This window comes from Meriones unguiculatus, chromosome 8 (assembly GCF_030254825.1).
Source record: "Meriones unguiculatus strain TT.TT164.6M chromosome 8, Bangor_MerUng_6.1, whole genome shotgun sequence".
NCBI classification, from domain to species: Eukaryota; Metazoa; Chordata; class Mammalia; order Rodentia; family Muridae; genus Meriones; species Meriones unguiculatus.
Window position 1 is genome coordinate 120,484,723 of NC_083356.1, and position 26,750 is coordinate 120,511,472.

The following is a 26,750-nucleotide window of genomic DNA, read 5'->3' on the forward strand; positions in this document are numbered from 1 at the left end:
AAACTCACACAGCCAAGGATGACCTTGTACTTTGGGTCTTCCTGCTTCTGCCTTCCTTGTAACGCAGACTGTCGGCATGTGTCCCTGGGTTACCAGGATGCACCACCATGCTTGGTCTACGTAGCACTAGGGTCTCATCAGTGCAAGGCACGCACTCTGTGCCCCTAGCTGATTAACAGCTTTAGGAAGCCAAAAAAAAAAAAAAAAAAAAAAAAGACAATCTTGTGCTTTCCCATTAAAATCTATGATTAAAATTAGCTAAAGAAATAGGAAGACTACAGAAAAAAGAGTGGGCAGTTCAGTGTTTAATTCTTTCCAAACACAAAGGTAAAACAAATAATACAGTAATTTAAGAATGCTAGGATTATGTAAGATAGAAATGCATTCGTTTTTGACATGCAAAAACAAAACAAAACAAAACAAAACAAAAAACCCTTCACAAAGCATTACTTGCATTATTTTTTAAGTGTTTTGGGTTTGACCGTGAGAAAATTAATAGTATTGAGACCACAAGTTAATCAGACTTAATGAGAAGCTATTCCAGTAAAAACAACCCAACTTAACCCTCACCACCTAGCCTTTGAAGCACAAACTCAAAGCAGTTTATGGGCTGGGGTTCCTCTCTAGTTAGCCATTCAGAGCTCCACAGACCCACACAACTCTTTTTCCCTTCCTCTGTGGTTGTTAGGGACTTGATTGAATTAAAAACAAAAAACAAAAGACAAAACACCACCAGGGTCCATGTTTGCCGCCTTGGCTGGCCTGAAACTCCCAGTGTTCACCAGGCTGGCTCAGAGGGTCACTTAGTGTGTGCCACCGTGCCAGCTGGACCTTACTGATTTCAATAGTGAAAGGAGGGTGGGGTGCCTCCTGCTACTGACGAAGAACTGGGTGGAATCTGTCTCTTAACCATAAGAGTTTAGACATTCCACTAGTATTAACTAGAAGTAGTGCTGGTTAAATCAGTCCCCTTACTACCATTATTTGGTAGGGGAAGTTACTCAAGATTTATTTATCTACAGCTCTTCAAAATTATACATCAGTCCTCCATCCACGCAGCCAGTGTCAATCGCTTGCCAGTGTAGAAAATGAAACTCTAGGGTAACTAAAACTACCCAAACTCTGCCATCCGCGTCTCCCGTTGGACCACACTCCTACAGAGACAGTTAAGAGAGTGTAGGACATCTGGCTACCGCTGAAGTTTCACTTGTTTGTCTGGACATTTCCTTGGGTGTAAAACACCCATGTGCAGTGCACACATGGAGATCCAAAGACAACATGCAGGGGTAGATGGTTCTCTCCTCCCGCCATGTGTTGAGGGAAAGCTCTAACCCTGACCCAGGCTTGGTGGCCACTGCCTTACCCTGCCTGAGCCCATGTGCTGGCAACTAGTTACAATTTTTGAATGTTTAAAGATCTTGAGCACTGATAGTGGCAGAGTCCACTGTTTAAAAGACGCAGCCTATTCCTAAAATTCCCTAAGTGACTCAAACTTAAGTTTAAAAAGAGTTGATCCACGTTTTTCGTTTATTGTCACCAAGAAAACATCTTAGACTGCAGCAGAATTCAGCTTCGGCATCGTCATGTAGAAACGGCAGTAAAGGCATTGGACCTGGCTAACAGCTTAAACTGCAGTGTGGAATATCCTCACAATCCCTTTCCTATAACAGACTGGCACACTCATTAACTGCCCAGGTTATAAAAGTCGTATTTGCTGTCCACTCCCCAACTCTCAATCTATTTTCATACCTATACCACATAAATTTAATGCTGGCAGACAAAAATAGCTCACCTTAAGAATCTAAAAACCTTTTAGGTATCTTTAAAAGCAACTCTGAAAAGGCCTTCCCAGAACATTTTCACACACAATTTTCTATCTATTACCATGAAAACCAAGCAAAAAGGTGCTACATCTTAAAGAGAGACTAAAGTAAAATAATTTTACTTCTTGTCTGAAAACATTTCTTAGCTCTTGATTAGGAGGGAAAACTTTTTAATTCCTTGGAGAGGAAAAAGTAGTTCACAAGTAAAAATAGTACATTTATTGACAGTTGTACAAAAGGTTCCAAAATATTTCATCATTTCGAGAAAATGTAATTTAAAGCTAACAAGTGTAATACACTGAATCAATGTCACTCATGAACACAGTCTATTACTTCTCACAAAGCCCTCAACCCTCAATTAGGAACAGCGGGTATATGTGTGCCTTTTCCAACATTTGGTAGTATTAGCTAAAAGCCCTAGGCCACTAGGACCAGTCTCAGGCTCCTTGACCTGATAAGGGGGTCTTGGACTGATCACCCAGGAGCAGCCTCAATTCTATTTTGTGCCATATTGTATGGTTTGGCTTTTGTATTAATGTACATATTTATGCGATAGAGCAATAACTTGAGAAATCTTGTCAAGAGATATTTTAACTCAGAGAAGTTTCCAAACCAAACCCCCAAATCCCTCCAGTTAAACAGCGAAGCATGTCTTCATAGTATTTCTCCGTCACTTAATAGACAAGGTAAGATCATTCCAGACAGTGGATGGTGATCAGCAGGGATGGCTCAGGCTGTGGCTCCAATTTTATGTGACTTTGGGTCACTTTCAGTGAGAACTAAGATGTCACTGCTTCATAGTTTTGATACAAATAACTGACACTCCAGAGTATCTGCGAGCTTTAAATTACCACACAGGAACAAAGGATTTTTGTAATCAATCTAAGCTGACTTTTCTCTGCTTTAAATATATGAAAAACATATACGAAAAATATATGTCCTTGTCTCCACTTAACCAAGGTGACGTGGCCTCTGGTCACCTGACTTCCTGCAGTCTCCCTCATCTCTCAGGCCTGAGAGGCGGAGTATGTCCCTCAAGCATGTCCACCTGGCCTGGAGACGGGGAACCAAGGCCTACCGATCCAACCTGTCACTTTGGCAACAGCAGTTATGCCACTATTCACTCTCAAGTGTGGTTTCAGCCAGGCCAGCCTTGAGCCCCAGCAGCAAGTACTTGAGAAACTTAGCCCTGGCCTTCAGCCTCCAGGTGCCTGGAGTTTGACCCGGAGAAATGCATTCTTTCCAAAAGCTCCAGCAGATAATCACAGCAGGCAATCAGTTCAGTCTGGAACGCTTGGTGCTTCGCCCTCAGTGTATTCTCTGCCCGTACTTTGCTTGTTTGGGGAATAAACATGCCTCTTCTAAGCCAGATGTGGTGGCACGCCCTTCTCATCACAGCACTGATGTTAAGGAAGGGCATCCTAAATTCAAGGCCAGCCAGGACTAGACAGGAAGAGTTCGTTTTTAATGAAAATCCCTTGCATCGTTCCTAAGCACACTACTCACGACCCGGACTTAGCTCCGCGGGGAACCAGTCATTACATTCCACTGCAATAAAACCGCCATGATCAGTTAACTTCAGCACTCTCACGACGCATGTAGGTTCTACTGGCACCACTGTGCTCTGCTTGCGCGGGAGATGAGACCATCTGAGTAGGTGGTACCCCTAGGAGATGACAGAACCCCAAAAGCAGAGAGGCCGCTAACCAGCTCCTCCACATTCTTTACACGATGTTTCAGCAGACCTAAATGAAAACTTGAAAGAAATATTCATCTTCCTACAGAAACCCAGAGACTTCACCTCCGTAATTCTACCACACCAAGGGAAGTCGACCCAGATTATCAGTGTTCAAAAATACACCCAGTTAACCGCACATCAGAGTGAAGCTGGTATAATTGATCCTTTAGGAGCTTTAGCAAACACGAATTGTGAAAATCACACATGACATATTGGTGCAAAGTGGTTCCAAACACATCTCTTCCCGATTTAGCATAAACCACATTTGGGTTTTCCAGGCGTCCACGTGCACTTAAGAGCTTCGGAATGTGGTCATGTCTTTCGGCTCTCTGCTGGGGACACACCAGTCATCGGCCTCGTGGTTGGTTCTGTAATGTTTCCAGGCAGCTTTATTATACACGGGGAGTCTTTCGATGGATTCTGTCGACAGAGCCTGGGGTGGAAAACAAGTCCTGAGTCGGGCGCTTTTAAGAATTGGTTATCTGAGATAATGTGCGATGGCAAGCGGTGACTACAGAGAAACAACACGTACTGGCACCTTACCAAGTGGTCACCACCCACACGGCTGCGGGTGGACGTGCCTGGAACATACTGTTCGCTACACCTGTGGCACTGGTAACACAGTGACTGGGTTTGATGCTTCCGCTGTCTGCCAGCCAGCCTGGAACGTCTACCTAGGCAGAACAGACACTGCGTGCCAAGTGCAAGCCCAGCCAGGAGTCAGCTACTTTAAAAAGCTGGCTAAGTGTAAGGGCATAAAAATCAGTCTATCTACCTTAATATATATATATGCTGATTTATGACAAGAAACCCAATTTTCTTCACTCTATAGTAATAGGCTATATAAACACTGATGTACAGGAATGGAGACGGCCCAGTGGTTAAGGACCCAGACTCGGTTCCTAGCACCCACTCATCACAACCCGTTAACTCCAGTCCAAAGAACCAGATACCCCCTTCTGACTTACACACACACCAGGCAGACATGTATTACAGAGAGATCTATGGAGGCAAAACACCCACACACATAAAATAATCTTTTACAACATTTAAAAACTAAACATAGTAATATTATCATCAATCGCTATCAAGCTGAATCTAAGCCATCTTGGCCGTTACATGAACAATGCTTTGTCCTTTTTTTTGGATCTGATGTTTTTCACTCCCCAGCACCCAGTATGGAGACTGACAAAGGCTCTTTCTTGTACGTGAGCAAGCACTCTATCACAGAGCAATACCATGTCTTCGTCTCCTGCCATCCCGGTCAGTTTTGGTCCCTGGGCATGTGTGTCTGCCTCCCATACATGGCCTTTCACTGCTCCACAGCTGCCTGTAAACACTGGGAGCCAGCGAGAAGCTGTACTTTCTGTTACTGTCTGCACAGCAGGAATTTTTCGAAATTTTGGCAACAGGTCCCTGACACTTCCCAAGATGTTGACAATCCAGAACCAGAATTTCCTCCTGGTCATGCTGAAGAAGGGCTTCAGTGCGAATGACTGGGCGTGATGACTCTATTAAAATGCTTATGTTCTAGTTTTTCTCAAATAGAAAAACTTTCTACCTCGACGCTCTGGATAGCCTAAACATTGATCAAAATGCTACCTCTAGTGTTTAAAATACTGCTGATACTGTCATATCTAATTCCCTCAAATAACATTAAACCATAACTAAGTTAATCTTTTCAGGCCAACTTTTTAAAAAATTCTTAAGCATAGCCTATAAAATAGGCGCCATCTAGTGGCCAGAACAAGAAACCAGATGCACCAAATGCTTAATTAGCACTTTTAAAAATATTATTATTAATTTATTTGCATATGTGTGGCTCAGCAGGCAGAGATGTTTGTCATCAAGCCTCATGACCTGAATTTAATCTCTGAGACAAGAACCCCAGAGAGTTGCCCCCTGACTTCCACATGTGTACCCACACACAAATAAGTACATAGTTTTAATAGTTACTTTAGGGGTCTGGGGAGATGGCTCAGCAGTTAAGAGCACTTTGTGCTCTTGCAGAGGACCTGGGTTTTATTCCCAGGGCCCGCACAGTGTTCCATAATCACCTGGAACTCCAGTGCCAGGGGCTCTGATTCCCTCTTCTCCACAGGCACTAGGCACACACAGGTACACAGACATGCAGGCCAAACACCCAGGCATACAAAATGACATTTTTTTCTAAAAGGAATGATTATCCCCTGGCGGTTGGGGAACACTAGCCTAACTTGCGAAAGGCCATCCATTCACACATGCAAAGCCTGGGTGTTGTCACTGCCTGGCAAAATGGCTCCGTAATTAGAGGCGGCTGTCACCAAGCCTGAAGACCCATGTTCGATCTCCAGAGCACACATGGTGAAAGGAGAGAACTAATCATGGAAAGTTGTCCTCTGAGCCCATACACACCATGAACACATACAATGTAAACAAGCAAACCTATTTCTTGAAATAAGAGCAGCTCAAGCCAGGCATGGTGGCACATGTCTGTGATCCCAGCACTAGGGGAGGAAGAGGCAGGCGGATCTCTGTGAGTTAAAGGCCAGCCTGGTCTACAGAGTGAGGTACAGGAGGACAGCCAAGGCTACACGGAGAAATTCTTTCCTGAAAAAGCAAAAAGCAAAACAAAGCACCCAAAAGCTCAATGACCAGTCATATGTTTTACATAAGAGGTAAATTCACACCAGGCATGGTGGCGCACACCTTTAATCCCAGCACTCAGAGAGGCAGAGGCAGGCAGATTGTTGTGTGTTTGAGGCCAGCCTGGTCTACAAAATGAGTCCAGGAACCAGGGTTTTTCTTATATACTTAGGATTTTCTACTTTAATCTAATTTTCTATTTCTTTCCCCACTACTCTCAACTATCAAAATGGATGCATTCCCATATAAATATCTCTACATTTATTAAATGGTATGAGGTTTAGTAAAATCCCTTTTTTATACATTTTTTCCCCCTTAGTTTTTCAAGACAGGGTTTCTCTATGTAATAAAGCCCTGGCTGTCCTGGACTCACTCTGTAGACCAGGCTGGCCTCGAACTCACAGAGGTCCACCAACCTCTGCCTCCCAAGTGCTGGGATTAAAGGCATGTATCACCATGCCAGCACCCCTATTATACTTTTACTGGTGCCTTTTCTTATCATGAAAAGAAATCGGGTGAAGGGGCTGAAGAGGTGGCTCAGTAGTTCAGAGCACTGGCTGCTCTTCCATAAGACCCAGGTTCAGTTCCCAGCACCTATATGGTGGCTCACAACTGGAACTCCAGTTCCAGGGGATCCAATGTGCACTCTGGCCTCTGAGAGCTCTTGCATACATGTGGTACACATAAACTCACACACATACATGTACAAATAAAAAATAAAATACAGCTAAGAAGCTTTGCTTATTACCTTAATATAGATAACGGCATCAGTCCCGTAGCCCTCTAAGGAATACAGCTTAAGGTCTCCTTGGAAGTACTGTGCGTAGAGGCGTGATATGGGCAACCCGTAACCAAAACCAGCCTGTTGGATGAGAAAGCAAAGCTGTGTTCAGAGAACCCCACACCGAAACACTTTTCCACGGAGCGCGGCACAGCCATCAGCCTCACATCTGAGAGCGCTTATAAAATACAACCATGCAGAAGGATCAGGCTGGAGTTTAGCTGAGCCCAATGGCGCATCAATTCTGGACCTAGGGCCCTTTCTTCCATCTATAAAATGCCTTTGTGGTAGTCTGGAGAAGGCAGGCTCCTTTTCTTTGCTGTCACGCTCCAGGGTTCCCCAGGACCACTCTCAGCAACCGCATGCAAAGCACTGTTTCAGTGTGGAGCGAGACGAGAAAAGGCCTTGTTGCCTATTTGCTAACAAGAGGGGTCCCGGGACGGCACAGCAGGGACCCCCAGCCTCTGCTCTAAACTGGAGCTGATCCCTAATAGTGGAGCTCCTCAACTCTCTCGGACACATCACCTCCCTGCTCCAGATCTTCACAGTTTACCAGTATTCCACCACCCCAACTCCTGCCCTGGAGATTAAAAAGTTAAGCTTCTAGAATGGGTTTCTAAGATGTAATCAGGCCTCTCTCAGTGTCCCTCCAATCCCTCCAATCAACTACTCGATTTCCAACTTCCTCCCTGCCCTGGAGCTGAGGAGTTACAGCCAAAAGTCAGACACACAGAAAGAAAATGTAAGAAACTGGGCACGGTGGCATATGCCTTTAATCCCACTGGGGCAATGGCACTTGGTGAAATAAAGGCCAGTGTGAGCCTCACAGCCAGACCGTGCCTCAAACAAACAAACGGAGATCATTTCAGTCTACACAATGAGTTCTTTCTAAAAACAATAAATACCTGAGAGGAAACATTAATATTAAAGAGTATGTCGATGACAACCAATTACTAGTACAAGCTATAGTTTACTCTTCATATTGCAACAGATGGTTTACCACAGGAAGACTGCTGTGACGTTACTACCAAGAGAAACAGAAAAAAATTCTTAAACTAGAATCTGCCTTGTACCTATTTCAATTAAAAATTAACCCCAGGGCTGTTCAAAGTCAGACAGAGGCGTTCGTCTCCAAAGGCTCAAATCATTCTCCCTCCCTGTGAGCGCTGTGAAATTGGCTTAACTGGTTTTGGGGAAACCACATTCTGATGATGGCTGAGGGACACCACAGCCCTTGCACAGCACGTACCAGGGGCACTGCACGGGACGTCTCCATACGAGGCCGGGGTGCCGTTGAGTACATGTAGTTGAAAAGTCTGTCGATCTTCCTGAGCGGAACACCTCCTCCCCGGTCACTCATCTGCGAGGAGAGAGGATCAAACTGCGACCACATCCCACGCATCATAGCGTCACGATTTAACTACCTCGGAGAGAACGTGAACACTACCCTCGTGGTGTCACTAGCATAAAGTTAATCCTTCCTGGTGGGCAGTATGATAACCAGGATAAAATAAATTAAAAAAAAAACAAAACAAGGACACTCTGCACAGAAATGCCACCTCCTAGGTTTATCCTAAAAAACTGAAGTAGGCGCAATGAATATGAGAATATCCATCATGGTTTTTTGTTGTTTCTTTTTGTTTTTAAGATTTATTGATTACGTATACAACATTCTGTCTGCACATACACCTGTATGCCAGAAGAGGGCACCAGATCTCATTATCTATGGTTCTCATTAACCATGGAGTTGCTGGGAATTGAACTCACAACCTCTGGAAGCACAGCCAGAGCTCTTTACCTCTGAGCCATCTCCCCAGCCCCATCATGGTTTTAAGACAAATCAGAGAGTAACTCACACAGAGAACACATAAAGTACATTCTAAAATAAAATACTATATAGTCATTTAAACATTATGTTGGACTCTATGTGTCAGCAACAACAAATAGACAATGAGCAAGTTAGGAACATTTATAATTCTAACTTTCTAGATATATTGACGACAAGAGTTTGAAATAGCAGTAAGATGGCTTTGTGGCTCAGAGCACGGACTGGTCTTCCAAAGGACCCGGGTTTGTTTCCCAGCTCGTCCACGGTGGCTCAAAACCATCAGTGACTCCAGATCCAGGGGACCTGACTACTTCTGGCCTCCAACAGGCACTACACTCATGTGTAACCCAGACACATACATACAAGAACAAATCTGTCTGTCTCTCTTTTAAGAAAGTCAGCGTGGTGCTGCACACGTGCAAGCCCACATGCAGGAAGCTAAGCAGGAGGCTGGCTGAAACCAGGACAGCAGCACGTGCTGTAATGTATTATTCTAGCTCAAACAAACAAAGGTAAGGGCCAGCAGGCAAGGGCGCTAACACGCCCAGCAGGAGAACTGATTCCCAAAGAAACGGGGATGATGGTTACTACTGCCAACCCAGCAGGAGTGAGACCACCTAAAGTCTGGGGGGGGGGGCATCTAGACCAGTTACTCCTCGTCCTGCTGTGAGAGATTGTCCAGGCTCGGCCACCCTGGCACTGCCTATGAGGAATTATCTTACCCCACCAGATACCCCTGATCCTGGGCTGCCCGCAGAGGAAAAGGCTACCTGAATGCCAGCATCCTGGCTATTTCCTGCCTATGGGCACAGTGCAGCCGACCTGGCGCTCCTCCCGCCATGCCTTCCCCAGCAGGGTGGACTGTCCCCTTTAACTATGAGGCAAGACAAACCTTTTCTCTTTCAAGTTGCTTTTCTGGGGGGATTTTATCAGAGCAACAGAAGAAAATAAGACAAATGAGTCCAGAGGTCACAGAGAAAAGAAAGGTCTCCACTAACTAGTATCACAGGAAATTCGAGAACACAATCCAGAAAAAGATCTAACAACTTCAGTCACTACAAAACCGGACACCTAAGACCAATCACCACAAAGGAAGAGGAACTGCAGGAAACCTTCTGAACCTCAGGTTGTTCCCCAAAGGAACAACCTCAATGCCACCTGTAAAAACAGCAAAGGCCACTCTTCCAGCATAGCACCAAGAAAACTGCAAAAATCACAATTCTGTCAGAACCCCTGAAAATGAACCAACTGAGAGGCAGCTCAGTGGAACAGGGAGCTCTGTGTGGTTCTGGGTCATCTGCTCCCAGCACATCCCCTCGACAGCCTCACACATACACAGGCAGTAGTATGAAACAAGCCGCTGACAGCCACTCGGAAGGCTTGCTTCGCTCTGACTGTGAGTTCCCCAGCATCCTACCACTATGAAGTCTTAGGTCCCATTTGGAAACAGTTGTCAGAAACAATTAGAAGTAACGGAATATTGTCTTAAAATAAGATGGACATGCGGCTCGGAGAAGCTCGCCCCTGGGAATCTAGACTGCTGTACTGAGGGCTACACTCCCACCCAGGAAAGCCTCCAGAAGGTCCTGAGCTCTCAACCCTACCTGACTGAGATCAGGTTATACCCTGCCCTAAGCTACTCCATGTTGTGTAAAACAGTGGTTCTTCAGGCTGCGCTGTGCCCTGAGTGACTGCATTTTAAGGATGGGGCAAACAGCACCTGGGTGGACATACAAATGAGACTTTCTGTCTGGCACCAGCCAGGTAGCACACTGGTAAGTGACTTATTCTTGAGAACGAAAGAAAGAAAGGGTGCCACCCTATAATCTTATCAGGCTGCATCAGACTATGGAGGCACATGTCATAAACCCTTATAGGGGAAACCAAGAACTTATCAAACGTTAAAACCCACTGAAATTGACCTCAGAGACAGGAGCAGCAGATGCCCACAGAACTCTGAATTATTTGCAACCTACAATTCCATGTATGAACCCAACACTGGGGAAACAATAGAAGGGAAATGGCACTCAGGGCAAGGGGGACTTGGAGCTTGGTAGGGAAGGATAAGCGTTCGACTGCTGTATTCGAAAGAGCTGAAGTCTGTCTCCCCACCATCACAGAAAGCCTGCTACTTACAGTGTGAGCTCTTCAGAACCAGCAATGACAGAACACTCCCCGGAAGCACAGTGAGCGCTGAACAGCTAAGGCAAGCTGTAAGCAGCGTGCAGAAACAGCCAAAAAGGACAGCTGACTTTTACACTCTATGTTAAATAACATGCTCTGTATATTACTCAAAAAGACATGCAATTACTCCAAGCAAACTGCACTATCTGAGCAGGTGAGGGGGGAGGTCGAGCAGTGGGTCGGACAGCGGACCTTGAGGGCTGCAGCTTTTATCCCCAGTGTGACCCAGGGCTCCTCCCCGGCCCTCAGTCCCCACAACTATGACGTAAAGCGAACACCGCCTGTGCTCCTGAAAGGCTGAGGAGAATGAAATGAAACTAAGCAAACAAAAAGTATTGCTTAAAACGGAACGTGCCCAAATAGTTACGATTTCTCACTGATCAAAGTCTGTCTCCAGGCATTCCTTCAACCTGAATATGGATTAAGGACCAGAACAGAAACAGACTCACAAGATAATTCTCTAATTTGCCAGATAAACAAAGCGCTTATCATCTACTTGACTGAAATTCTTTCCCTTGAGAGTAATTATGTATAGAAACTAGACATAAATTATTTTTGCATGCCTACACATCCATTTTTTTTTAATTACCTTCACAGTCAAATCCTCCTCGCCCAGTGTGACATGAACGTGAATGGGTGGATAGAAGCCTTTGTCAGCATGATGCTCCATAGTTGCCCTCATTGCGTTCTGAAACACATCAGATTACACTAAAGCACAGCTCTAAAAAAGCAATTACTTATAATTTTAAGATACATATGTATCATCTGAATTCCAAGTTTCCTTTGTCACTGGCTTAAAACTTAAAGAGTATTTACACCATAAAATGTTTTGCCTAGTTTCTAGAGTGTGAGGCACACAAGGCCAGCACTGCCTACGCACGGGCTAGCAAGGGGACTCGTGGCACTGGAGCAGAAGCCAGTAAGGCCAGGAAGCCGGGGCTGAATGTGGAATTGAGAGCAAGGGCCCTGGACGCCAAGGACTGAGCAGACTGAGGAGAAGAGGCTGTGCCATTCCCGACAAACAGTGCCAGACAAAGTCACTGTCCTGTGCATCATATGAATGTTGCAGCTTATATAAGTTTTATTAAGTATCATAGGGTAGAACGTTCGCATGACTAAAATTTCCGTGGGGGGGGGACAGTTCTAACACATTAAGGGCCAACTACTTTAGCTACTTTGACAGATTTATGTAGGTGTTAGGGTAGTTCTTAATTTATCAAAACAAAGCAGGTACTTTGGTTCTGTATTTCAGCATATTGTTCTTTATTTTCTTTTGCGCTTGGATTTTGAGCCAGGGTCTTGCTATGCAGCTCAGGATGGCCCACAGGGCCTGCACCCTCCCTGCCTCCTTCAGACGTGCTGGAGTCACAGGTACAGGTGTGTGCGCTAACCCTGGTCAGTGTTGCTGGGCATTATTCCATAGGCAGCCATCTCTCTGCTCCTCTGCTCACTGCTGGCTAGAGACGGGGCAGCTAACGAAGGAGGCAGCACAGGCTTCTGGGCTAGGACGGTCCTGTGCAGCTGCAGGAGGCAACCACACTCATCAACCTATCAACTCTTGCCTATCAAGAATCTGCGGGGGCGGGGGGCAACCCAACCCAACCAGCATGCTTTTACTGAGTTTTCCAAATCTGTTATAAACAGCAAACAGTTCTCTAAGTCCAATATAAACAACTTCCTAAGAGAAAGAAAACAAACAAACAGACAAAGGCATGTAAGCGTGGCTGGCTCAAGAGTGAAGGTTGGGAATTACAATTCTAAGTATTTTGGTCCATGAAAACATGAATACAAATGTACTAAGCACCTCCAGCATGCTCTGCTATAATGGCCACTCAGCACAAATTTCCCCAATCGTCACCACGTTTCCGGGAGAACACTCCTAGCTTCAAGGAGGAAACTGAGTCATTTGCCCAAGGCCACATACTAAGCAAGAGAATCTTTAGTCAACTCCAGGTCGGTCTGGCTCCCAGGTCTGTTGCTCTTCTGCACGGAGGCAGCCATCTGTACAGACAAAAGGCTCACTTCCAGCAAAGTGGCACAAAACTGACAGGGAACAGCGTATCTTAATGAAACAGGAAGTCCAAAGGAACATGGTTTTCAGAGCAGATCCCTAAGCTTAGGAAAGGACTGGTAAAGGTTATGCAATACTAGTTTACAAACCTTGAACAGCTCAAACACCATGTGATAGAGATGGGATGGTACATAAACCACTTGTATTGTCTGTCCTGGTGATTTCGCTACAGAGCAGAAGAGAAAAATATGAAAGTACAGAGAGATGTGCTCAAAGCATTCTTAAGAATAAACTGTGGAGTGATGTGGAGAAAACATTCGCTATGGAGGGTGGCATTATGGGGGGAGGCATACTGTCACACCATTTCTTTACTGTCTTAGAGTTTGAACCCTCAACTCACACACACGGCAAGACAAGAGTCCTGCTGCTACCCAATCTGTAGATCTTCAGGTAGGACTGTACTTCCTAAGACAGACATCTTAGAAAAAAAAGGTTTCACCTGGGTAGAACGCTATCTATTTTATTTTAGACATTGCTATGGAAACAATATTGAATCAAAAAAAAAAAAAAAAAGGAAAAAGAAAGCTGGCATCATTTTCCAAGAGGTGTGCGTAACCCTTTGTTCTCCCAGAGACGCCAAGTTTCTGAGTGCTTTGACCACTAAATAACTGGACTGTAAATTACACAGTAAATCAAAGTGTCCTCTGAAAACCTCCCGCTTAGAATGGGGTACCTGGCACTGCACACACAGTTCAAGCTCCTAACCTCTTGCCTGTGGCAGTGATCTATCAGAATAATCAGTGTGGCAGGAAATCACAAGTAGTCCTATTTCTATGGGTGAGAACGTCACTGCGCCCCACTCAGACGTCCAGAATTCAGCTTAGGTCAAGCCTATTAAATCGTACTTCCTCCCACCACCTTCTCAAAGGATTATCTAAACCTGGGAGAGGTTTTCCTTGATAAATAACCAATCACCAGTCTCTGTCCAAAACTCTGAACCCTTTTCCCAAAAGGCAGGGTGGAGAGACCATCAGAGCCTCTCACACAGACGAGAATCCAAATGATCAGTTAAAAATAAAGAGAGCAAAAACAAAACACCAAAATATTCTTCCCAAGAATCAAGTTAGATTACGTTAGTGTAGATGTATGTGGCACACACGAATCTCCTGCCTTCGCACTCAGTGAAGGTTATGGAGGAGTCCTTTACTGTCCAAGCAAATCTCAACTTGCTCCTTGGCCGTCAGAACCCATTACTGAGGACAGGCGCCCCAGGCAGGCTTACCATTGAGCTCTTCAAGTTCTAGTTCAGGAGAGTTAACATAATACAAATCACAAAGCCGCCTAGCGTTCTCATAGCCATCTAGTGTGAATCAAACAAAACAAAGAAGCGTTAAATCAATGGACTTCTGTCTTTTGCAACGAGAGGCCAACAGTACTGACAAATGAAAATTTAAAACTGTACGCAGAAGAAAATATACTTTAACAATCTTAGTGCAGGAAGGTCTTCTATGTGACAAAGCCTGAGTCATTAGAGAATAATGACAGAAAGGGCCACAAAAGCTTAAAAAGTCAGCATGAAAAATCATACCAAAAACAAAGCAAAAGACACAACAGGGCTAAATAGATTATTATATACATTAAATATTTATTTGCATATATATATGTGTGTTTTTGAGACATCTCAAAAACATTGGTCAGGTTTTAGGAAGTCTACTCCACATTTATCTATTGGTTTGATGTCTCTTGTTTTATGGGGTTCTTTTTTGTTTTTTTGTTTTGTTTTGTTTTTTTGGAAGCACTGAATATTTAAATGCCTAAAATGTTTTTAATTCTAGGATTGTTGTTGTTGTTGTTGTTGAGGTAAGTCTTACTATGTAACCTCAGCTTGTCTGATGTCCAGTTCCCTGGCTGGCCCTGAACTCACAAAGATCCACATGCCTCTACCTTCTGAACGCTGGGACCAAGGGTGTGCACAACCATGCCTGGCAATCCTAAGTTTCTTGCCTTGTACTAGCAAAAACACTATATATTTAAGGATGTTCACTAAGATACCGTGAGTAACAGAAGGGAAAAAAAAAATGCAAACAACCTAAGTGCACATTACAAGGACAGGTCAAGACAGTGACATTCTAAAGACCTGCTCAGAAATGTGGGTTATGTCCATATGGCTATGAGTTTGTAGTAAAAGGTATGAAGCGCTCCATGTTCTAAAAATAACGAAATACAGTGGCTGGAGAGATAACTCAACTATTAAGAATACAGGCTGCTAGCTGGACATGGTTTTCATGCCTTTAAAACCAGCACTCAGAAGGCAGAGGAAAGTGAGTATCTGAGTTCGAGGACAGCCTGGTCTACATAGCATGTTCCTGGACCATCGGGGATACACAGAGAAACACTGACTCAGGGAAAAAAACCAACAAAAACCCAGCACAGGCTGCTTGTGCAGAGGACCTGGATTCAGTAATTGCTCACCTGTAATTTTAGTTCCAGAAGATCCCACCCCTTCTTCTAGCCTCCGAGGGCACTGCACACGCACAGGACTTACGGACATAAATGCAGGCAAAGTACCCACACACTTAACATTTTTTAAAAAATGTAAAAACAGCAAAACCCATAAAACAACTCATACACAGACATGTATGTAATGTCAATAAAAAAAAAGAAAAAAAAAAATGCTTGAAAAGAGCCAGGCAGTAGGTGGACGCCTTTAGTCCCAGCACTCAGGAGGCAAAGGCAGACAGATGGATCTCTATGAGCTGAAGGCTGGCCTGGTCTCCAAAGTGAGTCCAAGACAGCCACAGCTACATAGAGAAACCCTGTCTTGAAAAACCAACCAAACAAAAAATGCTTGAAAAGATGCAAATTAAATTGCTATGAACTCTTAGCATTGGTCACCAGGAAGGACGGACTCGGAACCTGAATTTTACTTACTTACTGTGTGTGTGCCTGTACATGTGTGGGTGTGTGCATGCTAAGGGATGCATCTATGGAGAGCAGAGGGACAACTTTCTGTAGTTTTCTCTTTATAACCAGACGAGCTCAGGGGATCAAACTCAGGCTTCAAGGCTTAACGGCAGGTATCTCTACACACTGAGCTGTGTGAACGGCCCTTCTTTAGGGAGGGTGGGGACAGACTTCAGCTTTTTGAAGCAAACAGAAGAGCACACTAACAGACCAAACTTTACTAAGAGAAAACTCTACCAGGAGACATTCACCTTACATCCTGCACAGTTAGCGTCATGGAGTGATTTCCAAGCCTAACACTTACTCCTAACTTTTTTTTTCCTCGTGGTACAGGTAGTAGTCAGAAGGGAAGGAACAACTCCGCACTTTCACCTCGCATCTTTCCACAAACCACAAATGCACTTACCTTTAATAACCTCGACCACATCGCAGTTTGGATTGATGCTTCCAATGTGTTTTCGATGAGATGGGCTTCCTTTTCCACCAAACAATAAAGCTATCACAAGCAAACAACCAAACAAAGTAAGCGCATTTACCTAACACCCCTTCCCAGACCTAAACGTTCTTTCTCGAAATAGTAGCAAACATCAGGATGAATATTTTCCGTAAGCATACAGATAGTATTTTAAAGTCACTAAAAATGCCTTCTCTGTATAGCGGGAATGTTCACACTAAAAGGACAATTTCCAAATAAATGTAAGAGCGCTATACACATTAACTAGTCACTTCTTCCAATGTCAGGACACTTACAGTGCTGGTTGAGTAGCATTCTAATTGAAATGCGACTCATGTAGAATCGATCCAGAAAGTACTGGACATTCTGGCTGGTGACAGGATCCACCCCAAAGCTCTCCTTGTACTCGGCCACACCCTGGGCCATGGTGGGAATGACGTCATTGTGCCGGTTCCTGATCCGTATCACTGTGTCTGTGAATCTAAACAAACCTCTCCGTCAAAATACCCACATATGTTGACAAGCGACTTTAATACGAAGATGCAAGCTGCAGTTACAAAAGGCCTTACTTAAGAGAAAGGAAAGTCAGTGAAGGCTTTCCCACACTTGTTTATACACATTGCAAGTCATAAAATACACAGAACCTACAAGGTGCAAGGATCTCTAAAAATAAAGCTTACCTAATTCTTGGATTCCTTTCAAGCTGCCATACTACTTTGGGCAGCGTAAAGGGTCTCCCTTATCCGTTATTATCTAACCATCTGCGGCTCACTAATCTGAGGACAGCATTCCAGAGATACACTGCCTAAGAAAAGTCCCTTGCTTCTACAGAATCGCTCCACACTGAATCAAGATGAGTAAGCAAGAAAGTCGGCTGCGGCTCTCCTCCCTGGAGTTCAAAGAGAAAGGAAGCCACTCAGAATGGAAAGATCGAAAGAACAACTCTGATTTCACTCACCCTGAATTTGCAAAGCAGATGAGAAGCCAGGTGGTGGGGAGGCAGAGGGAGAAGCAGAGCTCTGTGACATAGAGGCCAGCCTGGCCTACAGTGAGTTCTAGGGCAGCCAGGGCTACACAGAGAAACCTTGTCTCAGAAAAACAAAAACAAACAATAAAACAAACAAAAGCCCAAAGTGGATGAAAAAATAAAATTGTTGGAGTGAAAGAGATATTTTTGAATCATACTGGCTTCTTATTTCTGTCAATTTAAGGAATAAGATTTAAAAAGAAAAAAGTCTTTTTTTTTTAATTTATTTAACTTTATTCTATGTGCATTAGTATGAAGGTGTCAGATCCTTTGGAATGGGCATTACAGACAGTTGTGAACTGCCATGTGGGTGCTGGGAATTGAACCCAGGTCTTTTGGAAGAGCAGACAGTGCTCTTAACCACTGAGCCATCTTTCCAGCCCCCAAGAAAAAAGTCTTAACTGCGAGGTAACAAGCCAATCTCCTAAGTAGCCATCAGGATTCATGCTTCTGAACGAGTGCTCTCCTAAGGCACCAGCCTGCCTGAGTACCACTTAACTTACTCCAGTAATCCTCTCACTGCTTAAAACACTTTTGAAAATTTCAGCTGTTAATAAATTTCAAAACCAAGCTATTAAAACAAAATACAGGGGGCTAGAGAGATAGCTCAGTGGTTGAGAGCACTGTCTGCTCTTCCAAAGGTCATGAGTTCTAATTCCCAGCAACCACATGGTGGCTCACAACCACCTATAATGTGAACTGATTCCCTCTTCTGGCAGGTGTAAATGCAGATAGAACACTCATATACATAAAATAAAAATAAATCTTACAAAAAAATAGAAATTGAATATTTAAAAAAAAAGACAAAATACAATTAAAAAATAGTCCTCAAAAACAACAAACAACTGAAAATTTCAATCCCCTCCTTATTTACCTATTTTCTTCCTGTCTTTAGAACAAAAACTGCTGAGCAGGGTACAGTAACTGACCCGCAATCCCAGGCAGAAGCTGAAGCAGGAAAATCACTGTAGACTAGAGGTCAGGCTGAACTCCCCAGTGAGTTCCAAGAAAGCCTGGGCCACATATGAGACCCTCAGGAAACAGGGAACTGGTCTGGGAAGACAGCTCAGTGGGTAAAGTGCTTGTGACAAAAGACTGAGTTCAGTCTACACGAAACTCATGTAAAAACATCAAGCATGGCGGCTCGCATTTGTGATCCCAGAGCTGGAGTAAGGCAGGACTCTGGGTGGCCACTGCCCAACCAATCTAGCCTAACTGACTTCTCAGGCAACAGCCCCTGTCTCAAAGTACGTAGATGGCATTCTAGAGGCTGATACCCCAGGCTGGCTTCTGGCCGCCACGCACATGGACAGGAGCCTGCACAAGCATAATTTACACGCAAACATAATTTTTTAAAGGAGTAGAGATGACAGTATTATTCTGCCTGACTCCTCACTCTATTTCCTAGGCCCAGCTCTGAGTGAGCATTCTCAAAAGGTTCTACACTTGCATTTATAGAATATTCTGCCATGTACTTTTGCTTTGTGTACTAGCTACAAGACCTCAAGCCACACACCCTGTGTGCAAATGCACTATCCCAGTAGACTTGTTTAAATCACTAAATGTCATCACTCACCTAGACAGTGAATTTCTGATGACTACTTTCAAACAAAAAACAAAGCCAGGTGCAGTGGTACAGATCTGTAATCCCAGCACTTGGAAAGGCAGAGGCAGGCAGGTCTCTGTGAGTTCCCAGCCAGCCCGGGTCTACAAGGTGAGTTCAGGACAGCCAAAGCTACAAAGAGAAAGGGGTGTCTCGAAACATCCCTTAATCCCCCAAAAAGATGGCAGATTCTGAAGACACTGCTCTTTATAGTCTTAACATTCATTACCAGCAGATAATGCCTAAGTAACCGTCTGGGTTTATCAATTCTGGCATCTGGGCTACGAAATTGGGCATACGATTTGCATTATCTTATAAATCATAGACCACAAGAACCCAGAACTATTTTTTATAGCCCTTCTATATAACAAAAAAAGCATTAGCAGTTGCCAGGTTTCAAAATTACAGCTCTTACATGAAAAATTCTGCCTCGTAAGCTTTTCTTTAAAAACTTAAAACTATCCAGGCAGCATCTGCACACATGAACAAGCGAAGGGAGCAGAGGTTGGCTGTCCCTTTGTGACTGGCATGCCCTCCCCAACTGGCCAGGTTAACAGATCAAGAGGCATCCAGGCCACACCTAGACGTCCCCTGGTCACTACATCTGAATTGTCTCTTCTTACAGGAAAAAGGGACATGGAGAGCCTTCCATCAGTGCAGCACCCTGTTTAGTCTGCCTTGCTGTCTTTAGTACCTGCGTGGGCTGTCAATGGAGGAAGTGACTACGTTGTACAGAAAAAGAACCGTCAGTGTTAATCAGTTTCCTTAAACCGGACCAACAGCAAATTAAGGTAACCACATTTATTCCTTTATATGGTATTTTAAAGAATATAAAATTTGTATTCAGAATAGGATCATGCAATTATACTTACTCATAAATAGTTTTAGCATCTTCAGCACTTTTGTCCTTAAAATCAAGCAGCTCCTGAAGGCTCTGGATATACCTAAGATACAAATCAGAGTGCTGAGTTTATTCATATTGTAAGATTAGCACAAATGGTATTTTTTTATAATTTTAAATTTAAAATACTCCTACAAATTATAGTTAAAGTAGGTTTGTGTTTCTTTTTCCTTCTTTTTTTAAGACAAGGTCTCATGCAAGCCCAGCTTCAAGTGGTGCTGGGGATCAAATCTGGGCTTTATGTATGCTGAGCAAGCACTCTACCAGCTGAGCAACACACTGGTCTTGAAACAGGATTTTACACCCACTGGCATCTGACTGAAGTTTTAGGCAGACCACAGGAAATATATACTTTCAGGCTGGAGAGATGGCTCAGCGGTTCGGAGGACTTTCTGCTCCTCCTGACAGTAAAAGCTCAGCTCCCAACACCCACAGAGGACAGCTTACAACCAGCACGTTCTCCAGCTCCTAGGAACCCAGTATCCTCCCCTGGTGTCTGTGGGCATCCAGACATATTGATTACAATCATGTAAACTCAGACACAGACAGACACACAGACGCGCACATACAAATAAATCTAGAAAAAAAAGGAAGGAAGGAAGGAAGGAAGGAAGGAAGGAAGGAAGGAAGGAAGGAAGGAAGGCCATTAAAATCACAGATAAATATCAAGCATGGTAACACACACCTTTAGCCTCAGCACTTGGGAGGCAAATTAATCTCTGTGAGTTCAAAACCAGCCTGGTTACAGTGGGTTCCAGGACAGCTACAACTAAATAGTGAGACTCTGTCTAAAAGCCAAAAAAACAGATAAGGGCTGGAGGGTACAGTTTGGTGGTAAAGCATTTATTCAGCATTTGCCCCTCAAAAAACACAAAAGCATAGGTCAGTAGGTCAAATTTGAGTTAAGAGTTTAAGATTTATGTTCTAAACCCTACAAGGTTTAGGCACTATGTATCAGACTATAAACACTGCATCTTGAGAACTGAACTGCCACCACTCACTGCAATCATGGATAAATGCTTGTCTTAATCACAGCAAAATAAGGGTATACCTTGCTCTCAGAATCTGACTTAAGTGTTTGTGCTTTAAAGCCTCATTTTTAGATATTTAGGTCTAGTCAACAAGTACTTACTGAACGTCTACGAGCTACCATATACTAAACAAAACAAAAGCAATTAAAATGTACACTTTTAATTTACCCTTAGCTCTTATTTAGAACAAAAGGAGGAAGGCCTGATGACCTTCTCGGCGTCATGCAGCTAAGCAAAAGGGCACCACAGGCCGGGCTGACACCTCCGCGGCCACTTGGTTATCTTCTTCACAGTGTGAGTCCTGCCTAGAGCGCCTCGGAGCACTTCACACTGCCCCCACGAGGCCCTGCTGCAGTCCAAAGCCGACTGATTCTCGTAGCTGGGCCTGCTTCAGCCCTCAGATTTCTCTTCACCAGCAAGAAAAAGTTTGGTCTTTAGGGGACATTTAAGTTCCTACCCCTTGTAAGGCAAAACCAGACTTCAGAAAGCATGATGAGCTAGTTTAAATGAAGGATGAGGAGAAACGGGGAAAGCCTTCCCTGGGAATTCCACATTTTCTTCTATTTCTCCCATGATGCTCTCTAAGCCTCTCTTCTCACTTAACTACATTTCCAGTGGTTCCATACGTGAACTAACTAGCCTCTGGGGACCATATACAGCAGTCATTCTTCTGCTGCTTCTTTATTATTGACTTTTAATGTGTGTGTGTGTGTGTGTGTGTGTGTGTGTGTATGTGTGTGTGTTTCCCCTCAGAGGCCAGAAGGTCCTGGATCTGTTCTTACAGGCGGTTCTGAGCGGCCTGACTTTGGTCCACTGGAGGAGCAGTAAACACTCTAAACCATTCAGCCAACTTTCCAGGCCCTTGTTTATCTCCCTTTTATACTGACTTATTTTTAATTATGGGGGCTCGTGTGTAGGAGGAGCATGTGCACACGGGTAAGCACACGGGTCCTCGGAGTCCAGGATAAGGGGTTGGAGCCCTTCCAGCTGCAGTTAGAGGTGACCGGGAGCCACCCGGTGAGGGTTCTGAGAACACAACTGGGTTCCCAGCAGTAAGCACGCTTCAACGCTGAGCTGCGTCTCTCTAGCTCCCTTGGTTACTCTTTAGGTTGATGTCTGACCAGCTTATCTCACAAACTACAATGCCTACAAACAGAAATTTAGCGTCTCCACTAATCATAATTGGGAAATGTTTTGCAGTCACATTTTTTCCCACTTAATACTCGACTCTAGCCTGCATATGCACAAAAATTTTATTTAACACTCCCCCAGCCCAGCACAGTGGCTCACACTTTAAATTCCGGCACTGGGGAGGCACTGGTTCGAGATCAACCTGGTCTACAGAGTGACTTCTAGGCTAGCCAACAGTGAGCCCCTATCTCAAGAAAACAAAATAAAGCAGCCTTTTTGGTTGGACACAGTAGCTGGACATAGTCGCATATTTCTGTAATCCCAATTCCAAGAAGGCAGAGGCAAGAGAATCTCTGCAACTTCAATGTCCTCCTGGTCTGTGTATTGAGCTCCGGGCATGCCCAAGACAGAGTCTCAGAATAACAAGGAAATACCAGGAAGACGGCTCAGTGGGTAAAGACAGCACACCCCAAGCCTGCTAACCAAGCTTCATCCCTGGGACCCAGGCGGTGGAATGAAAGGACTCATTGCAAGTTCTCTGGCCTTCACAGGAATCTGAGCAAATGGGTGTTTGCACATGCTCTTTCTCTCTCTCTCCCTTTCTCTCCCCACCCACACCACAAATTTGTAAAACGCTTGATAATTAATAACACTTGATAATTAACAAGCAGGCTGTGCTAGCACATGCCAATAATTCCAGCACTATGGAGGTGAAGGCAGAAAGATTTGTCTCAAAATAAATAAATATTAGAAATAACGGATGTGGACAGGTGGCCGTGTAAAAATATACCCTTCACGTTGTTATTATCAGGCTGGAGAGATGGTTCAGTGGTTAAGAGAACTACCAGCTCTTACAGATGACCTGGGTTCAGTTTTTGGCACCCACATGGTGGCTCACAACCATCTATAATTCCAAGTCTGGGGGATCTAACGCCCTCTTCTGGCCACCACAGGCACCAGGCACACCTTTGGTACACAGACACACATCTGGGCAAAACACCCGTACATTATTATTATCATGGCAAATTGCAGTTTCTATGTAATAACAATAACCTCTATTTTTAAGAAAGAAAGTGATCAGTGCAGGATGTGTGGACATATTACACATCATCAAACTGAGCTCATTAATAAAGATGTTAATAAAAAGCAGAATAAATGCTGTCACTTTTGCGATTTGTTTAATAGTCAACACTCTATTTTAAGGATCTATCAATTTGTTTACTGAGTATGAAGGAAAATAGGTTGTTGTTTTTTCTTCCCCCTAAAACCAACCACAGGACACATAGTTCAGTCTGCTCAGCCTAAAAGCTATGTGCCTAGAAACTGCTGCCAGGCATGGTGGCATGACCTTTGACCCCAGCACCTGCAGGCAGAGGCAGTCAGATCTCTGTAAGTTCAAGGCCAGCCTGGTTCTAGTACACCAGGGCTACAGAGAGACCCTTGTCTCAAAACCAGAAACAGAAAGAAGCTGACGGTGCTTCGCAAGGAAGAAGCCTTGTGTCAATTCCCTCGGTAACTATGCCTGTGGTGCGACACTTCTTTACAGAGGCTGGTAAAAAATACGGACGATGTAGCTGCTATCAGATTATTACATTTCTACCAAGCAGTGCTGGTGCTTGCCTCCCAGCACTTGGGAGGCGGAGGCAAGTGGATCTCTGAGTCTAGAGAGCAAGTTCCAGGATAGCCAGGGCTACATAGAGAAACCCTGTCTCAAAAAGCAAAACAAAACAAAGGTCTCTCACCAACTTTGTACCAGCTGTACGGATGGGGTCCTGAGAAGATTATCTGGAAGGAGGCTTATTTCTTTCATGATATTTGCCAATCTAACTGGTAACTCCTGTCGCAGAAACATAAACGAGGTCTTTTCACAAGCATTTACTGATCCTGAAAACAAGCACAGTGGAAAAGGCAGTTAAGTACAAGGCACAAGGTATCTGAAGCCAGAAAGCAAGGGGAAAAGGGAGGGAGTCATATGGCAAGGCCATCATGGCCGAATTACCACACTGAGAGGAAGGGCCTAGGAAACCAAGCGGTCCAGGCGAGGTTGAGCTAACTGGCCTATAACGCATCCCTGATTCCAGAATGACCTTCCAACTCCTGGAATTCCAACTGCTCAGCACCACACTGGGCACTTTGTTACACTTTGCACCTAGCCAGCCACCTTAGAATTAATGTGAGTTACACATGTCTGCCTAAGGTTCAGGGCCTATGGGGAGAACTGAGAAAAGCCTGTTCTGTAGGCCCCATGCTGCTACCCTTCAGAAATTCTAACTCCTGCCGGGGTTGTGGGGTATAGGGTAATGGGGGAAAGGGGTACAGGCCTTTAATCCCAATACTTGGGAGGCAAAGGCAGGCAGATCTCTGTGAGTTCAAGATCAACCTGGTCTACAGTGTAAGTTCTAGGGACAGCCAGGGCTACAAGGAGAAACCCTGACTTGAGAGAGAGAAATTAATTCTGACCCCTGACTTTGGGCAAATTCTGATCCAAATATGTGTAGGTTGAGTAGACACAAATACTAGCCACCGGGACAGTCACCACAGGGAAGGTTTTCGGGCAACAGAAGGCAAAGGCCATCAGCGCCGCATCAGCAACCAACCATCAGGCAGAACCTACTCAATTGCCTGATTCCTGGGGAAGTCACCTGCCCCTTCCTCCACTCTTGTATCCAGATGTTTGGCAGAGGAGCTGAGAGCATCCATCCCTTGGAAGGCAGCGTCACTTGAACTAAAAAGTCGTATTTCAATAATCCATTTGAAACTAATTCAGTCTTACAGATGGAACCTTAGCAGAAACTACCTTGTCAAGATTCGGAGTATTATTAAGGAAAGCATCTTGTACAAGTTTAATATCGTATTCATGAACGAAGTGAGGGATCGCTACACCACAGTACGGGCATTTAAGAATGAAGCAAAAACGGGTCCTTTTGTACTCCCTTAATAAAGGAACACGGGGAAACCACCTGTCCCCGAAAACCACGATTTTAAGATAACACACCCAGACACACCAGCTTATCTCTCATGCCTGCTAACCATGCTATACCTGACAACAGAACACAGAAGATAACATTTTTTTTTTTTTGAGACAGGGTTTCTCTGTGTAACCTTGGCTGTCCTGGACTCGCTTTGCAGACCAGGCTAGCCTCGAACTCACAGATACCCGCCTGCCTCAGCCTCCCTGGGCACACCACAGGTGTGCGCCACTGCCGTCTGGATAGGAGATAACTCTTTCTACTCCGTAACTTTTGGATTTCAACGTTAGCGTTTATATTAAGCATTTTCCTTTCCCCTTCATGACTCCTGATGAGAAGTCCAAATTCTGCAGGTCCTTCTACAATCTGTTACACACAGCCAAGGCCATGCACTTTACACGTGCTCGAGACTGACTGCTGATGAAACCAACTTGCTCCCGGTGGCTGGGCCAGTAGTAACTTGTTTTCCTGCCATCACGCCACTCTAGACGATCACCGCTGCGCTGGCACTGAACTCGCCTCTGCAGGACGCCGCCCTCGGACAAGTGTGCGCGCTCTGGCCTTGAACCTGAGCAAGGCTTCCCTGAAGGCACCCGGTCCCCAGCGCGCACCTGCGCACGTGCGCGGAAGGCCGCCGCCCGCGGGCCCCCTGCTTTGTTTTTCTCACTCGCTACAGTCGCTCGCCCCGGTTGCCAGCCCGGACTGCCAGCGCCCGCACCCTCCGGGGAGGAAGGAAGCACCTAAGACGCCGGGGAGGCGACACCAGGGAGGAGGGGTGCGCCCGGGAGGACGGGGCCCGCGCACCAAGGCCGGAGCGCCCCGCCGCCCTCACCGAAGTCCAGGAACTGCTTCATGGAGAGCGGCGACGGCGAGAAGCGCGCGTAGAAGTCCACTTGGCCCGGAACGCCTTGCTCCGACGCCGGCCTGAAGCCCGAGGCCGAGCCCGAGGCCAGGCTGCGGCTGGCGCTGGGGACGGCGGCGCAGAGCGGCCTGACGCCCGGGCCGCCCCGCAGCAGCCTCGCCAGCCTCATCCCGAGCCCCGCCGGAGGAGCCGGAGCCCCCGGCGCCAGCCTGCCGCTCTAACGCCGCTACCCGGGCGCTACGTGCGGAACGTGGCGGGTCGCGGCGGGCCGCGGGGGCGGGGAGCTGCTGTCGGCGCCGCGGCCGCCGCCCCCTCGCTGTGGCTACGCCCCCGTGGGCGGAGCCCGGAGGACGAGCTGGGAGGAAAGGCAGCGCTGGTCGCCGCCCCTCCCCGAAGCCACGCCCTCATGGGCGGAGCCCCGAGAGGACGCAGGCAGGGAAAGGGAAAAGAGGCGTCAGCTCAGCCTGGCGAGGGAGGGACGCCGCTGAAGCCGCGCGGAGCGGGTGGCCGCGATCCTGGCGCCCCCGGAGATAGAACGCGGTGAAGCTTTGCTGGTTTTCTGGGAGCCCGCGGGTGGCTAACGGGGTCGTTCGGTCCAGCTCGCGCTGTGGTGCGCCCCTTCGCACGCCCACTTTCCCCTTCCGTCCTCCCTCTCAGGCTCAGCTGAAAGACACGAGGACGTGCAGCAGGGTCCCGGGCCGTGAGCCTGTTGTAGAAACGCCCTCGGCTCATGGAAGCGCGGGATTTGCAGGTGAAGACCCTGGGTGCTTCCAGAGCTCACCCTTGCCAAATGGTGGTGGTACGAGAGTTGAACTTGG

The 26,750-nt window shown here is 45.6% G+C and overlaps 1 protein-coding gene across 2 annotated transcripts; it reads right to left on the reverse strand.

Annotated features, from left to right (window-relative positions):
• Positions 1-288: 288 nt before the first annotated feature.
• Positions 289-26,192, reverse strand: Pdk1 (pyruvate dehydrogenase kinase 1). Of its 2 annotated transcripts, none has more exons than XM_021663337.2 (11): positions 25,903-26,192; positions 23,844-23,985; positions 19,911-19,982; positions 16,705-16,889; positions 16,361-16,450; positions 14,273-14,350; positions 13,140-13,216; positions 11,569-11,667; positions 8,217-8,327; positions 6,935-7,048; positions 289-3,994 (listed from the first exon to the last, which is right to left on the reverse strand). In XM_021663337.2, exons 1-11 carry the CDS (start codon positions 26,099-26,101, stop codon positions 3,854-3,856), a joined length of 1,308 nt encoding a protein of 435 aa, XP_021519012.1. In that variant the 5' UTR covers positions 26,102-26,192; the 3' UTR covers positions 289-3,853. The 2 variants fall into 2 exon arrangements, with proteins under 2 accessions (XP_021519012.1, XP_021519013.1); XM_021663338.2 differs by lacking the exon at positions 25,903-26,192 and adding an exon at positions 25,811-25,894.
• Between the last annotated feature and the right edge of the window lie 558 nt (positions 26,193-26,750).